Source organism: Electrophorus electricus, chromosome 12 (genome assembly GCF_013358815.1).
Source record: "Electrophorus electricus isolate fEleEle1 chromosome 12, fEleEle1.pri, whole genome shotgun sequence".
NCBI lineage: Eukaryota > Metazoa > Chordata > Actinopteri > Gymnotiformes > Gymnotidae > Electrophorus > Electrophorus electricus.
In genome coordinates, this window is record NC_049546.1 from 9,263,098 (window position 1) to 9,279,339 (window position 16,242).

General features: G+C 41.2%; 2 protein-coding genes across 7 annotated transcripts in view; both read left to right on the forward strand.

The window, feature by feature from the left end:
• Positions 1–2,258, forward strand: part of qdpra (quinoid dihydropteridine reductase a) — a 14,937-nt gene extending 12,679 nt beyond the window's left edge. The window contains exon 7 of one of the 3 annotated variants that reach the window (XM_035532447.1): positions 1,367–2,257. In XM_035532447.1, coding sequence (XP_035388340.1) covers positions 1,367–1,475 — 109 coding nt within the window. In that variant the 3' untranslated portion in view covers positions 1,476–2,257. Of the gene's footprint in view, positions 1–334; positions 614–1,366 lie in introns of those variants that run through there. The other 2 variants (XM_035532449.1, XM_035532450.1) reach the window with 2 other exon arrangements.
• A 7,340-nt stretch (positions 2,259–9,598) lies between these two features.
• ldb2a (LIM domain binding 2a) overlaps positions 9,599–16,242 on the forward strand; it is a 41,633-nt gene continuing 34,989 nt past the window's right edge. For all 4 annotated transcript variants that reach the window (XM_026999408.2, XM_026999410.2, XM_026999409.2 and 1 more), the window contains exon 1: positions 9,599–9,849. In XM_026999408.2, the coding sequence (XP_026855209.1) occupies positions 9,718–9,849 (132 nt within the window). In that variant the 5' untranslated portion in view covers positions 9,599–9,717. The remainder of the gene's footprint in view (positions 9,850–16,242) is intronic.

A 16,242-nucleotide genomic window follows, 5' to 3' on the forward strand; every position in this document is an offset into this window, starting at 1 on the left:
TTTGCATTTTGGTTTTAATTTATTGTTCCTACATTGACAGAGATACCACCTCACTTAGTCATTCTATGTTCTCATTATTCCCCTTCTCTCCCTCTCTTCCTCCCTCTCTCTCTCTCTCTTTCTCTCATTCTTTTACTCTCTCTCTGAGTCTCCCACTCTATCTTCCACTCCCCTTTCTCCTTTCTCTCCCATCTCTTTTGCTCTTTCTTTCTTCAACTCTCGTCTTCTTTCTTTCCCTGCCACCTTTCTCTCTCTCTCTCTCTCTCTCTCTCTCTCTCTCTCTCTCTCTCTCTCTCTCTCTCTCATGCCTCATTTGCAATGATTATGTTATCAGGGCAGCCAGGCAAAAGGGTGGAGCAACCATAATTTCAGTGCTGGATTAGGCTGAAATAACGAGGTCACCAAGTTACTGTTGCCTTGGCAACGGCACATCCAAGAACACAGGATGCCATTGCAAATCCAGGACCTGGGAAAATCTTTTTTTTTTTTTCTCCATTTCTTTTTTTTTTGGTGCTGAGGAGAATGTCACAGTCTCCTACACTACCCAAATCTTTGTCTTTTTTACACTGTCTTTGTCTCAAAAATGAATTATAAATTGTTAGTTGTATAAATACTTTATGTCTCATGTTGTTTTTGTTTAGGGAGCCAGACCTGCATAATAACACATAAATCACACTTGAAATGACTCGGAATGCAGATTTGCATATCTTAATAAATAAGACATTTAAGACCATTTTACAATTAAAAGTTTTTCATCACAGATTAAAGCAAGATAAAAGGAAAATTGTTTAAAAGCAGTTGTACTATTGTTCAACAGGTAAAGTGACAATTAAATAAAAGAATAATTGATTCCCCTGTCTTTGAATGAACTGAAGCCAGTTTATTTCTCTGTGGTCCAGTATGAAAAGAAAATTAAGACTGGAGTGTGTCTCTCCTATATATGACCTATGGCAAGCATTCATCAGTCCTACCAGCATTCACACTGGGAAAGAGAACTGGATGAAGAAATCTGATCTTAGTGCATTCAGTTAACCATCTTTTCCCAATAAACCCTTTATTTAGAATCCACTTTGTTTAAGGAAGCTGCTTCTCCACTCTGCCTCATTGCTTTATAAAATAAGATGCAAAATTATTATGAAATTGGAACGTAGGTGTGTATTTGTAGTGTTTGTCCTACTTATTTTATCATAGAATTGGCTATGTCTCTGAGATTTCATTATGAACTGTTTCGCCAGGCAGCTAAGGCAACAATCTAAAAAAAAAAGTCTGTCTGTCTCTCTCTCTCTCTCTCTCTCTCTCTCTCTCCTTGTTGATTTCAGCTCCCTGATATTTCCTCTCTCTCTCTTTCCTTTTCATCTCTTCATAGTTCCAGAGTTTCCATCTTCAGCAGACATCATCGTTGCCATGAGACGGCAGTGAGTCTCGCCGCTGTGGGGAGACATACCGGAACATTCTGCCCCTCAGGCTTTTCATGAGCATGCCATTCAGGGGGGTGCATATTAAACTTCATATTCATGATCATATTCGATTAGCATTATCAAGTCCTTTGTTCCTAGAATGATTACCATGATGTTTGTTAATAAGGCTTACAAAAAACATGGTGATGTACAGAACTATTAGGTCTCACTTCTGTTTATTTTTGTTTTCTGCTACATTGTAGTCACTGTGGAAGTAGGGGGTTTATCTGAGTCTCTCAAGGTCCTCATTCTGTTTAAAAATTTCAGACCTCTGATTGGGCAAGATAAGTTCTGATTGGCTTGCTGCCGGTTTACCAGCAGGCTCACATCCCCTGCTGTGTAAATGCCCTTAAAATGACCCCTGCCAGTTTGCTGAGGGCATTGTGCCAATTTGGGCCAAGCACAACAGGGCAGGGGAACAGTTCAGGAGAACAGCACAGAAGAACAGTGCAGGAGAACAGTATGGAAGAAAAGTGCAGGAGAACAGTGGAGGAGATCAGTGTGGGAGAACAGTGCAGGAGAACAGTGCAGGAGAATCTGCTGCTTGTATGCTTGGCACAAACAGTAAACCTTTCTCAGTGAATAATATCAGAGGCATGTGGTGTGGAGTGACCGAGAGAGAGACAGAGAGAAGGTATGAGAGAGATCAGAGAGTGTGACCATCAATGAGTGTCAAGTAAAAAACTTTGTTATTGAAAAAAATGTTTTTTAATTTATTTTCTCTTGGATTCATTGTGATTTTCAGTATTATATTCTTGGATATAGTAGCTTTTTAGTGCAAAACTGGCCCTGATGGAAAGTATCTCGAAAAAATATTTTAATTAAAGCTATAACGTTTCAGACACATGATGCTTAAAGTGTGTTTATTTGGACATTGGTTTTATTAAACAGGGACACACATGCAAGTCAAAACAAATGATGACCAGACAGTCAGTGACAGCAGTCAACTGACATGATCGCAGTAACCTAAAGCAATACCAATGTGCTTGATTCTGATATTCCTGATGTTCTGATTCTGATATTTCCAGCACTTAGGGGACAACATACTTACATAACAGGCAATGTTGAGAACTTGCCAAAGATTGAAATACTTTTTAAAATTTGAGACGATCTACCCCAACTTTAAGTGTCTGTCTAACACTGGCAAACTGTCCATCCTATTGGATGAAAAGAAAGAAAGTAGTGCTTTAGCTGAGAAATACATATCTGCCTGCCACAAGATGAGTAACCCACCGAAACAAACACACACACACACACACACGCGCACACACACACACACACACACACTCAGACTATATTAACCAGTTTATAAAAGTTATCTGTTTATTATTTACCATCCTTATTATTTATTTATTTTATTTTATTTTCACTTTCCCTTTCACTTCTTCCAATTATTATTATTTCAGACCAATTACAGTTCTCTTCAAGTTCTATATTATAACAGAATTCTTAATTTCCATAATTGCAAAGGTTGTAATGTTGTGTAATGTTCATGTTGTAATGCTGATTTGGCAATACTATAGTTGTATTTGGTCATGCCAGTAAAGCTTACTGAACTGAACTAAACTGAACTGAACTGAAATAAGAGCTGAAAGAATGAGATATAAGAACTTCCTTTGTGGACAGTGATGGAAAGAGACATATATATATATATATATATATATATATATATATATATATATATATATATATATATATATATATATATATATATATATATATATATATATATATGAGAGAGAGAGAGAGAGAGAGAGAGATGGACAGTGACAGAGAGAGACAGACAGATACAAAGAGAGAGAAAGTCAGAAGAGAGAGAAGAAGACAGACAGAAGCTGAGAGCTACTGATGCTACTGTGAGGGAGCAGTATTACTATGTCTGCAGAGAAAGTCCCCAAAGGAATTTTCTGAAATCTTAAATCAAGCAGAGGTAGCCTGCTTAAACCAGTGTAGGTGATCTGTTTTAACCAGTGCAGGTAGTCTGTTTAAACCACTGCAGATAGTCTTATTTTCCAGTGCAGGTGGATTGGTTTAACCAGTGCATGTAGTCAGTTTTAATAGGTACACTGCTGGTAGGCTGTTTAAACCAGTGAAGGCATCCTCTTTAGACTAATGCAGGTAGACTAGTGCAGGTAAACTGGTTTAACAAGGTAGACCAGTTTTAATCAGTGCAAGAAGACTGGTTTAACGAGTATAGGTAACCAGAAAGTAGTCAATTTAACCACTGCAGGTAGACTGGTTTAACTGGTGCAGATAGCCTGGTTTAACCAGTATAAGTAGATTTGTTTAACCAGTGCAGGTAGCCTGGTTTAACTGCGGCAGGTAGACTGGTTTAACTGTTAAATAGAAGTGGTTACTGTAACTTAATCCTTACAGCCATTTTCAGCATTTCTAATACATTCTGTTAATCTATACATTCTGCTGTCATCTAATTCACAATCACAAGTCTCATAATATCTCATCCATATATTTCATCCATATACGTCCATGGCAACAGATAACAGAGTCCAGTTTCCCTATGTATGTCCTGTGCAGGTAAGCGTGCTCCAAGATGCAGGGTGTAGTGGAGAGAGTTATTCTGACAGTCTGTCTGCAGTACAGTGGAGGGATGCCATGCTATCTAACAACAACATGAGTTTACAATCTGCGTGAGTAGTAATCTCATGAGGCTTCAAGGGTAATCTCCAGATGTGTGTATGCGTCTGTCTGTCAGTGTCTTCATGTGTGCGTGTGCAGGTGTGTATATGTGTCTGGCTGTGTGTGTGTGTGTGTGTATCTCTGTCTGTGTGTAATCTACTGATAGAGGGTTTTGCTCCTCTCTCTGAGGCTGTAGCCAAACCCTGTGCCTGTAGTCTGTACAACATTCGAGTGAGGCCTGTTCTGTTTGTGTGAATTACATGAATATGCATATGGCAAAAACTACTCAGATATCCATATGCCCATTGCAGCTATACAGTATTACATTATTATTACATACATATTTAGTGCATATGCTCTTGTTTTATGCTAATTTACTTCTGAAGAAGACTTTATATTGATGAATTAACTTCCTCTCCAGAATAAAACCAACTTCCATATAAACTGCTTTTGAACAGCATGATATGTGACCCCCACCCCCCACCAGTGATGAATGTATAGCACATGTGCAGACATGAGTGGCATAACACTTTTCATCCCTGCACAATTGAACGCAGTAGAACGTGCAGCCACCCCTGAAGTTTCGTTGGAGCCGCTGCAGTAGCATCCACCGAGCAAGAGGAAGGGAACGCTCCCTCTTCTCCGGGGTGAAACTCGTATTCACTCTTCAGAAGTGACTCTGAAAGCCCAGGGCTGTGAACTCGCATCAGGATGTCTCCGTCAGAGGCTGTTGTTTGGTAAAGAGCAGCATCCACAAACTAAGCCCGCATGAGGAGATAAGACGGAGAGATCGAGACAGAGAGAGTGAGGGGGAGATGAAAAGAGAGAGGGAGAAAAAGAGAGAATGAGGGAGGGAGAGCGGAAGAGGTAGGTAGAGAGAAAGGGAGAAAGGGAATGCATAAGCAGACGAGAAAGAGAGATGCCATTTATGTGTGAGGAGTGTGTGGGTGTGAGCGTGCGTGTGTGTGAGGGGATGTGGGTTTGTACACATGTGCTTGCGTACGTATGCACGTGTACAGACAGAAAGAGAGCGAAGGAAAGCAAGCAAAAAGAGAGTAAGTGAGAGAAGAGAGAGAGAGAGAGAGAGAGAGAAACAGAGAGCAAGGAGGCTAAGAGCAAATGAGAGACAGAAAAAAAGAGTCTTCAGTGTGTGCGTGTGTGTGTGTGTGTGTGTGTGTGTGTGTGTGTGTGTGTGTGTGTGTGTGTGTGTGTGTGTCCAGTCTCCTACTGAGGAGGAGTGTGGGTAAAATTCCACTGCCTCGTACCGGCAGTGCTCTGCACCAGCCTGCTCCCCAGAGACTGGACTGTGTGTGCCCTAGACGCAGAGGCTCATACACACATACACAAACCAACACACACACACACACAGTCACACTCACACACACATATACACATCCAAAACCATAAACAAATACACACAGTTACAGAGTGATCATAAATTAACAATGTCTGTATGAGTTTGTCCGTGCTTCTTGGATCTGTTTGTTTTCATGTGTATGGATTTTTCTATTGTCTGTGTGTGCCTGTGTGCACATGTGTGTGTGTGTGTGTGTGTGTGTGTGTGTGTGTGTGTGTGTGTGTGTGTGTATGTGTGTGCGTGTGTGTGTGTGTATCCAACAGAGGTTCAGGCAAGGCTCCTCGCTTATTAACTGACCTGCGGGGGGATGGGAGCTAGCTTGAAGAGTGGAGAGATGGGGGTAGGGGAGCGGTGTGTGTGTGTGTGTGTGTGTGTGTGCACGTGTGTGTGCGTGTGTGTGTGTGTGTGCATGTGTGTGTGTGTGTGTGTGTGTGTGTGTGTGTGTGTGTGTGCGCGCACTTCCACACTCACTTCAGTGTGTTGCTGGTTTTATGGATGTGTGGACTGTATTCGACTCTCTCAGTCCCCATCCCTACCGCTCTACCGCTCCCTTTTCCTCCATCAATAAAACAGTGGGTGTTTCCCCACTACAAAATTATGAAATCAGAGCACATAAGACAGGGATGCTGCCATTCATCATGCCCAGTAAATGTGTTTGTAAAGATTAGCTGGTGCTTTATATTGGGCCAGAATTGAATGGTCAGTGGTCAGAGCGGGAGAGCTGGTCTGCCTGGTTAGTTGATATGGAAGTAAAGGGCCTCAGCCCTATGACTAAAGTGTAAACAGATGTTGAAGAATAGTAGTCAGAGAGAGAGCGAGAGAGAGAGAGAGAGAGAGAGAGAGAGAGAGAGAGAGAGAGAAAGACAAAATAGAGAAAGACAACAAGAAAGAAAGAAAGAAAAAGAAAGAGAAAAATCTGCAATGGTTGGAATGACAAATTTTGACTTGGACAGAGCTAATCAGCCTGTACAACTGAAGAATTCAGATTTGTTTGTATTTAAAGTTGTTTAATTCTGCAGTTCAGGTTTAGCGGTAGAGTGCTGCATCCAGTCTCACCTGAACCCCTGAATCTCTTCTCGCTGGGTGTGCCATCACTGCACAGCCTTTCTGTTGCCCTTTTCTCTGATGGTTAGCCCTCATGTTGTTTAAAGCTCGTGGCCTCTTTTGGGGTTATGACCTAATGAGGCAGCAATCAATAATTTGTCATTCTAATATTTTTGTTTAATATTTCTTCATTTAAACTAAATATTGTTGTGTTATAAAGAAATGGATGTTTCTCCACAAATGCTCAACAAGTTCTACTTGTCTCTATTATAAGAAGGGAGAAGTAATTGAAAGGCACCTTTCAATTAGAATTTGTTTAACTTAAATAATGAAATAAAATATTGTGCTTCAAAGTTTTTGCTTTTCTTTTTTCCCCTCTCTCTCTCTCTCCCACTTGCTCGCTCACTCTCTTCTATCCAGTGGAGAAAAAAATTCACTCTTGGCAATATGCAAATGAGGCTGCAAGCTATTACGATGCTAATGAGATTCCCCAGCAAAACGAGCAGTTCCCGTCCACGCGCAAGGGTGGATTTCATCCATATTCACAAAACATTAGTGTGTGTGTGTGTGTGTGTGTGTGTGTGTGTGTGTGTGTGTGTGTGTGTGTGTGTGTGTGTGTGTGTGTGTGTGTGTGAAAGAGAGAGAGAGAGAGAGAGCGAGTACATGTATGACTGTGACTTTGAATGTGAATGAATGTTAATGTATATTAGGCCCTATATAACCATTCTTGATACCAGCTCCATTGCTACTCCAGCATCTATGCCTACACTCAGCAGGTCAGTGTGACGCATCACTCACCCTTCTCAGACCGAAGCTTTTGGAACATGCCAACATTGTGCAACGTGTCTCTCAACATGAAGAAGAGAAAGAGTAGCTGGCCTTGGCTCAGCTGTAGCCAACATCTCTGTTGACCTGTTTGCCTTATCTGGTAATTTACTAGTCTCCAGTGGGCCCTGGCTCATTACTCTGGCCTCTAGTGGCTTTGGTTCATTACACTGGTTTCCAGTGGTACTGGGTCATTATGTTGGTCTCCAGTGGGAACTGGGTCATTACACTGTTCTCCAGTAGGCACTGTCTTTATGCTGGTCTCCAATAGGTCCTGGATTATTAATCTGGGCTCAAGTGGCATTGGGTCATTACACTGGTTTCCAGTGGGTACTGGGTGATTGCACTGGTCACCAGTACATGTTGAAGGCTTTGAAATTCACTGAGTAGTTTGCGATGTAGACCTGCAAGAAGACCTTTGTTTGTAAACAAATGATTCCTAATTAAGCAGAAATTGAATTAATCAGTTAATTATGTCAGAAATTGTAAAATGGCCTTCTCTGTCCATTGTACTGATATGGAGGATAACAAAAATTATTTCCACTAAAGATGAAGATAGCAAATATACAGTCCCTCCAGTGCATAAGAACCTAGGCTAAAAGAAACTTCAGATGCATTACAGAAACAAAGCTAGGGCAGCCTGATACAATATAATTGATACAGAACTATTATCATGGGGGGTAAACTTAAACAGATGTGATTTCCAAAATAATGCATTATGTCTCTGAATAAACTAAGATTCCTGAGGACAAATGTCTATGCAAATGTGTGCGATTGTGCATGTGTGTGCACACGCGTGTTTGGGTTCAAACCTGCCGTGGAGCCGCCATGCACTGCGCACCATAGTAGGTTACCATAGTAACAGCGGGGAGCCTGGCAGAGAAGTGTCTATATGTGTCCTGACCCATTTCGATTTTCCCCTCTCGCACCTCAGTATGCCTATCTCCCCCGCGCGCGCACACACACGCACGCACAAACAATCCCAATTAAAACCCAGGCTAGACCCAGACTCTCGCTCCCTTTCTCCTTACTAGTAACCACTCGGTCTCAGTTGTAGAAAAGTCACATAGTGAGATTTTTTTCCCAGCTGAGCCACTCGTGTAGTGATCATTTCCGAACAAAATGCACACATGGTCACAGACCACCGAAACTCGCTTTTGGCAAACATGCCGGCCCTTCTGGAAATGCCAATTGGAAAGGTCTTGAGATATTAAATAATGTAATTTTTAATTAAGGATTTATTAATAGATTTTTTTCCTTCACTAACTTTCATAATTACCTATTTCTTTGCCTGAGGCATTTGCAGTCGAACTTTCATTTATCTGAGTTGGTTAAACCTTTCATCTCTGATATCCAACAAAACACAAATCTCATCACGCTTAATTAAAATGCTGAAGTTGCGCGAAAGGGTTCGACGTGGGCTCAGTACGGACGCGAAAACGACCGTTAAAACCCCTAGAGATGGATGAGCCATCGACACACTCACTTTTAGCCCAGGACAGTTTCCAAAAGCGCTCGGGGGGTGGGAGTAGCGCTCTGAACACGCTCGCGACTGGCTGAGGCTCACGACGCCACGAGGCATTCGACAGCAAAGATACGGCCCGGGTCACTGGTCTCTAACTTCGCTGCTAATCTATCACACTTCCAGGTCCTCACCACCATGACAGAAACCCGTACTTAAGTTTGTTCCTCAGTAGTGATTTCCATGTTTATTAGGTTTCATACTACTTAACTTTCCATATGCAAATCGTCTGAAAAGGAACCAAGAGGTACCTACACAGGCCTGTGTTACTTTATAGGGGCCGGGCAGTGGCACGGCGTTTATGGATGCACAATGTTGCTCCTGAACTATTGGCTTCAGTAACCTCATGCAATACAATAGAGAGCTATTTTTAATTTTTCCTTGAAACCTATGGGATGTAGCAAGCATCACACATTGATAACAGACACGCATGTGTGTTTGATGAAGAGTGATGATGATTTCAAGGCAAGGCAGCTTTGATTCGCCTCAGGTATCCATCCACTGACATATCTGCTGAGGCAGAGTTATTAAGTTGTCTTTAGTTTTTACCAAAGTTATTTTACTTGAACACTATTAAGAGCATCCAAGTCGTATACGTTTAAAGCATTCTAACGCTGGGTATGCTTATCTAGCTTGCCTTCAACAATGTTCCCGTGCAACCTGCAGCTATCCAATGAGAGCGCGCGCCTCCTCCCTTCTCCCTCTCCTCGCCTCTCCCGCCTCCCCCGGACGCTCGCAGCTATTCGGTACAACGTGCAGGGAGCGGGAGAGAGTGCGCGTGGCGATCTCACTTGCAGTGTTTGGAAGCCTTCCATGTGCGCTGCATGGATGGTGAATTCTTACTGTACATCCTGTAAACGCGGCAAGGAATCAACATGTCCAACCCTCCCCACGACCCGTTCTACTCGTCCCCGTTCGGACCGTTCTACCGGAGACATTCGCCGTATATGGTGCAACCTGAGTACCGAATCTATGAGATGAACAAACGCCTACAGTCCCGGACGGAGGTGAGTTTTCATCCGTATAGATTCGCAGTCACGACAGACTTGTTTTTGGTGAAAGTTCTTTCTGAAAGAACACCACAGTAAGACCTGTTTCTCTTTCTGGGTTGGCACATTTTTTCACAAACGCACAGAAAGCAGATCATTTTGTATTACAGTTTCAACTAGACAGTTTTAAAGTAGCAGTGCATATTCAGGTATAGGTACTGTCGGTGTTACTTTCAGTAATTGTCCTTTGTTATTCACTTGTTTGCATATTCGGGCCACTTAGTTGGTGATTCGAAATTCCACCGCAACTCGGGTGAAAGGTTTGGGATTCCATAAAACGTGCAGTTGTAAAATCTGAAATCGTTTGTGTGTCTGTGTATTTGTTAAATTTTCGCTGAGCGTATATATTAACCCAATATAGCATATTTTACTATGAATATTAACTTTACAAGATATACAGTGAAGTATGAATCTTTGGATAATTTGATTACCAATTAAAACCACGTGGAACATCGCTCAAAAAGTACCCAGACATGACTTTACCAACTCTACGCAGCATAGATCGTCATATTAATCATATGCAGATTTTCTGGAGAGTTTTCTGGCGAGCTACACAGATCCAAAAATTATGTTTTTAATAACAAAAGCAAAATTAGATGAAAATTGCTATCTGACGCTGAATTATGATGTGGAATTTTAGCTCAGAAGCGTATACATTTTAAAAAGGTTCCACCTTACACTTTTTCTCAAAAAGGGAGCGCACTTCACACACACACACACACACACACACACACACACACACACACACACACACACACACACAGAGAGAGAGAGAGAGAGAGAGTCCTCTGTCAAATATTTAAGCAAAAAAATATTTTAGCACTGTTATATACACTTCAGTTTCTGACATCAGAACCCTTTTTTCCTGTGTCCACTACACCCTTTGTGCTTTTGAACAGTGGGTTTTATTAACAAATTCCTATTTCTCCCAAACTGCTGCTGAAACATAGAAAAGAGTCTTATATTTTCAGGTATTTCTAATTTGCATTACTGTAATGCTATTTGTACATTAGCCCCCCCCCCTCCCCCCACATACACACCTTTCCTCTTTCTCCCCCCCCTCTCTCTCTCTGTCTCTCTCTCTCTCTCTCTCTCTCTCTCTGTGTGTGTCTCTCTCTCTCTCTCTCTCTCTCTCTCTCACACATACACACACACACACACACACACACACACACACACAGTCTTGTTTTACTACCCTTATAGGTACCTTCCATTGGCATAATGATTACTAGAGCTCATAAATGCCACACCTACAACTAACCTTAACCTGACCTCAGTAACCAAAAGAAAATCTTTTGGTTCTTTTAGTCTCTCCAATGAATCTCCAAACTTTTGTTTTGTTTTGTTAGCTTGTGGGGATATCTGGTCCCCACAGAGTTATATAAACATATATACACACACGCATGCATGCACACATGCAGGCACACAGATGCACATACTCACACACACACATACACACACACACACACACACACACACACACACACACACACACAAAATTACTTAAATCTCTCCACAAATGCAAAGGTCACGTACTTTTTTAAAATACAGACTATAATACACATTTTCCTTCTTGATTTAGAAAACCTCTGGATATGATTATAGACAAGTGTATAATGCCATAACCCAAACAGAATAGCCTGAGATCTTCACTTCTTTTCCTGATGAAATTCTCAATGACATTAGCTATTTAAATTGGTTATACGATATCATATCCATCTTGTTTTTCCAAAAATATGTCAAAGGTTTTTAATACTTTCTCATTTCTTTTTTCACAGTTAAATCAAAGTTTAAGGTTTTTTGATAACTGCTTTCACTGCTGTTACAGTGTATCAGAGATGGAGAATGATCCAATACTGTATATTTGATAAATCTGATGTATCACTCCACACGGATGAAATGTTAAAGTCTCTGTACCCTTAAACAAACAAAACTGCACAGTGTCAGTCGGGTGGCTCACAGAGACAATGTAACTTTAAGGAGATGTGGACCATGTTGCTGGGTTGCAGTGCCACAACATCATGCATAATTCATGAGTGTTGGCCTAAGCCCCAGAAGACTTCCACTCTGAAACGGCACTCACTGAGAAGGCTAACATAAACACAGACTCAATATGTCATTCCAACTGCCTCCACCGCACTTTCTTATTGTAACAGCTTTCTTTTAGATTAAATCTTTTTTGTGTGCTAGATCGTGATAAGGTGTTTCACTGATGGGTGATTAGCCTATGAATCTGTTTGATAAGTGCAGTAGTGTTCCCTTACACAGATACATAACTATCACTTTAGGAAGCATCAGTTTAAAGATTTCAGGGTGAACAAAGAACATAAGCCCAGCGAGTGCCAACAGAAATAAATTAAGTTGCTGAGGTGTTTATGCAAAGCAAATGCCTGGTTCCCGCTCATTGACCATGAGACATCAATGCAACTTCCCTCTCTTCTGAAAAGCAGACCATGCAAGTTTGTATTGTATCAGCAATAATGGACACATCTACAAAGAATGATTTTGAAAGATTCTGGCACTTAGAATGGATTTCTTTTAAAGGTCTGTTGTTTCAAATCGTGGGCACTTTTTGCCAGAAAGCTCCCATCCTGTCACAGAAGACTAGTCAAGTTGTGATAATGCTGAAATTGTGCCAGCAATCCTTGTGATGTTTATTAGTTTAGTGGTGTAGCGTTTGCTAATGTATTGCTGCGACACCTTCACTATGGTCATTCATCACCTCAAATTATATACCTCATGTGATAAACCCAAGTAGACTGTGTCAGGTCTAGCATGGCAAATTATAAGATGCATAATCAATAGGCCTACTACCAGTGACTTCCCATATCCACCATTATCCCATTATGGTGACCATCCACAGGTGGTTAATGGATTACCACAGGAGCACCAACAACATACAGCAGACAGCTGAAGTGAAAGAAGAACTGGGCAGAAATGAGACTCAAGGAATCCCTGATAGTGTCTTGACTCTTGACTCAAGAGTGCTCAGACCCATGGCCTGAGGAAGCATTATGAATTGTGTTGTCTGGAGGCTTCCAGCACTCCATTTAGTGCCATTTACCACCTGGAAACTAACAGGGCAGAGCAGCCTCCTCTTAGAGTCAACAAGGAGCACTTCCTGTGGGTCCCTTCAAGACAATAGCATGGTGAATCCCAAATTCTGTTTGTTGTCTTTAGAAACCAATTTTTTGTGAGGCTACTTTTTTGTCTCACAGTGGAAATACCTTTTCAGTTTTTTGCTGATAATGGTATGTCATACAAATGTTAAAATGAAAGAAAATACTTTGACCATTTACCCAGCCTGGATGTAACCCCTCTTATTGCTGGGAGTGACTGCCTTCCATGAGAGTCACCCTTCAAATACATACCTTAACCTAGCCTACAGTTATTCTGTTGATCTGAAACCAGCCTTTAAATTTCACTATAGCATCTCAGCTGTCTTGTTGTACAACAACAGAATCAAACATCTCACCTTTGTATTAATGTTTTCCTTTGAGGGTGGAAGAACACAAAGCCAGTGTTTAACAGTCATGCGGCTTTGTTCTAGTCCATGGTCTATGCAAAACATCTAAGATGACTGCTTCCCACTTTCCCACATTCTTTGTCTAGAAAACCAACCTATCTTTGTAATGAAAACCTGACCTTTTACTACACACCTCTGTATTCATCTCTGACATGTAAACAACCAGTGAGTGTTTAGCTCAGTCATGGTAGACCATTTTCTGCAAAATATACCTCTTTGCTCAATAAGTGTACATCTCTGTGATCAATACTGCTGTCTAATGAACACAAGTAGAGATTTGTAATACTTTGTAGTTTTGTGAAATGTTTTGGTACAGTCTGACAGGTTCAGTCAGTAACTTGCCACACAAGAGTATGCAAATGTGAGAGCCAGTTAACATTCAAAGGAGGAGCCTCATCAACCCCAAGCTAGTGTAAGCTCATTAGCATAGAGCTCCTTAATATTTGCAGGGAGAGATAGAGAAAGAGAGGTAGTGTGTGTGTGTGTGTGTGTGTGTGTGTGAGAGAGAGAGAGAGAGAGAGAGAGAGAGAAACAGAGACTGAGAAAATGAAAGAGGGGGACATAGGTAGTGGATGGCAGAGAGAGAGAGAGAGACCATACAATCCATAAGAGGTCAGGAGGATGAAAACAAATGGAAGTGCAGCTTTATGAATCTCTGCCTAATGGTTGTGGAATGGGATGCGTTTATGTAAAAGAGCAGCGAAGGTTCGCACTGATGCTCTATCCCAATCTGAAGCCAATCGATAATGCATTTTGCTGAGGAGAAACTCCCTCCTAGACTCTCTGAGAGATAAATCAATCAATGCAATTCCTCTATAGTCCTATTATAGCCACTGTTGACTCTGAATGGTAAGCCAGTCGACAGATCATTATCATTTGTAACACCTGATGTTTAATTGATTTTGCAAATGATAGGTAATGGGTAGATTATTTTGAAGTGAAACATGTACATGCCATTAACCAACTCACATTGCCACTTGCTGTGCATAAAGACCATCGCTTGAACTTAGTTAAAATGGTAGTCTAAGGGGCCCAGAATGGGTCATACTCTGTCCCTATAGCGATGGAGTAAACCCTTACAGGATATCAGTACATCTGTTAAGAGCATTTCATATCCACGAGACTGGACTGTACAACTCAGGCATCCAGTTGATTCCATGGGCTGAATGTTGCACAAGGACACATTGACTTCATCCTCGTTATTGCCTAACGGACCATTTACTATTGTATTACTAATAGCAGGTGGTTATTTGGTATGTTTTTAAATCCGCTGCCAAAGCCTGACAAAGGACTGACCTGCTAGGTAACTTGTACCTGATGGAGTGTATATCAAGAGGTGCCATGATAGCAGTTGGAAAAAATAGTATGACAGCATTACAACTGATATTGCATCTTGGATGTCTGTTGTTATGTCATGTTATGTTATGTTATGTTATGTTATGTCAAGCACACTGTCATGTTAAAACTACATTGTACAAATGAAAAAAAAAGTCTTGCAGTACATTTTGCAGTATGAACATAACAGTTTTGTCTTGTCAATAGATTCCTTGATTATTGCACAAAGAGGGGCTACAGAGGCACTGCCTGCTTTGTTATAAATTACACTGAAAGCACAACAGCATTAAAGAAAAATGGAAGTTTTGAAACAATAAGGTGGCGGAGAAGCTGGCAGGATGCTTAGACAATAGTCCCACCTTTTTCCTGCGACTTTCCTTCCAGGCCGCAGTGCTGGACTGATAACAGATAAAGAGGGATCGCCCATTTTCACCAACTTCCTGTTTTCGGTTGTGCTTTTCTCCCACTCACAAGCTCACAATCATATTTTTGATTAGAGCTGGACAGTGTTGAATGTTGTGAGCTTCGATAAGGCTGCAGTGAGAATGAGAGTTTTTGAGGCATTGTTGGATTTGCAGGATGGAGTGTGAATCTTGATTAACAGTGAAAATGTAAAAGCTTATATTTAATTATTATAATACCTATTATTGTTAATATTATGATTATTATTGTTGTTGTTATTTTTGAAATAGCTAATATAATTCATAATAGACTTACATGATTAATCACATATTAATTAAAATCATGACGTTGGTCTCTGTAATTAGCATGTTTTGAAAGGCAGCAATTAATGCATTTCTTCAGTAGTGTGCCCACTGCATCATAATCAAGCATTTAGTGGCTCCAGACAGCACAGCTCACCAAACAAATATGGAAACAAATCCTGTGAATTTTTGCAGCCGTGTCCAGGTCACTAATCTTGCGTATTTCGCTGGAGCACACTATCAGTGCTCTGCCAGGGCGTGGTATGACATGTGCTGAGACGTAACCTGCTGAATGTTGTTAAAAACAGTTATTAACTGCAGTCACGGTAGTGATCAGAATAATCATAATTTGCAGGCATTGAGAATGCAGGTTGTCATACATACTGCACTGTATGTGCATGCTGGTTTGAGGAGGTGGCTTGAGTTTGTGAATGTTGGCACACTTGTTTCAGAAAGTCACGTTCATGTCTGTTTGCAAAATGAGCATCCCAAATACTCTGGATGGATATACTGTATAAATTGGCAGGTAGACCCACATATGCCTCACTTTGACTGCTGTGGGTTTGTATTTGTGTTTGATGTGCATCAAGTGTAGACAATGGCTTCATTTGCAGAGTAAGAGAGCACATAGAGGTTGTGAGAAGAGAGGTGGAGCAGCCTAACTCGGCCTCAGAGAACTTCCTGAAGGACACTCCCTTTCTCCGTTGTCCAGAATTTGCATAATGTCCATTATGGACGCTCAGCCTTCTAACTCACTCGGAACCCATAGACGGTTGCCAAGGCCGC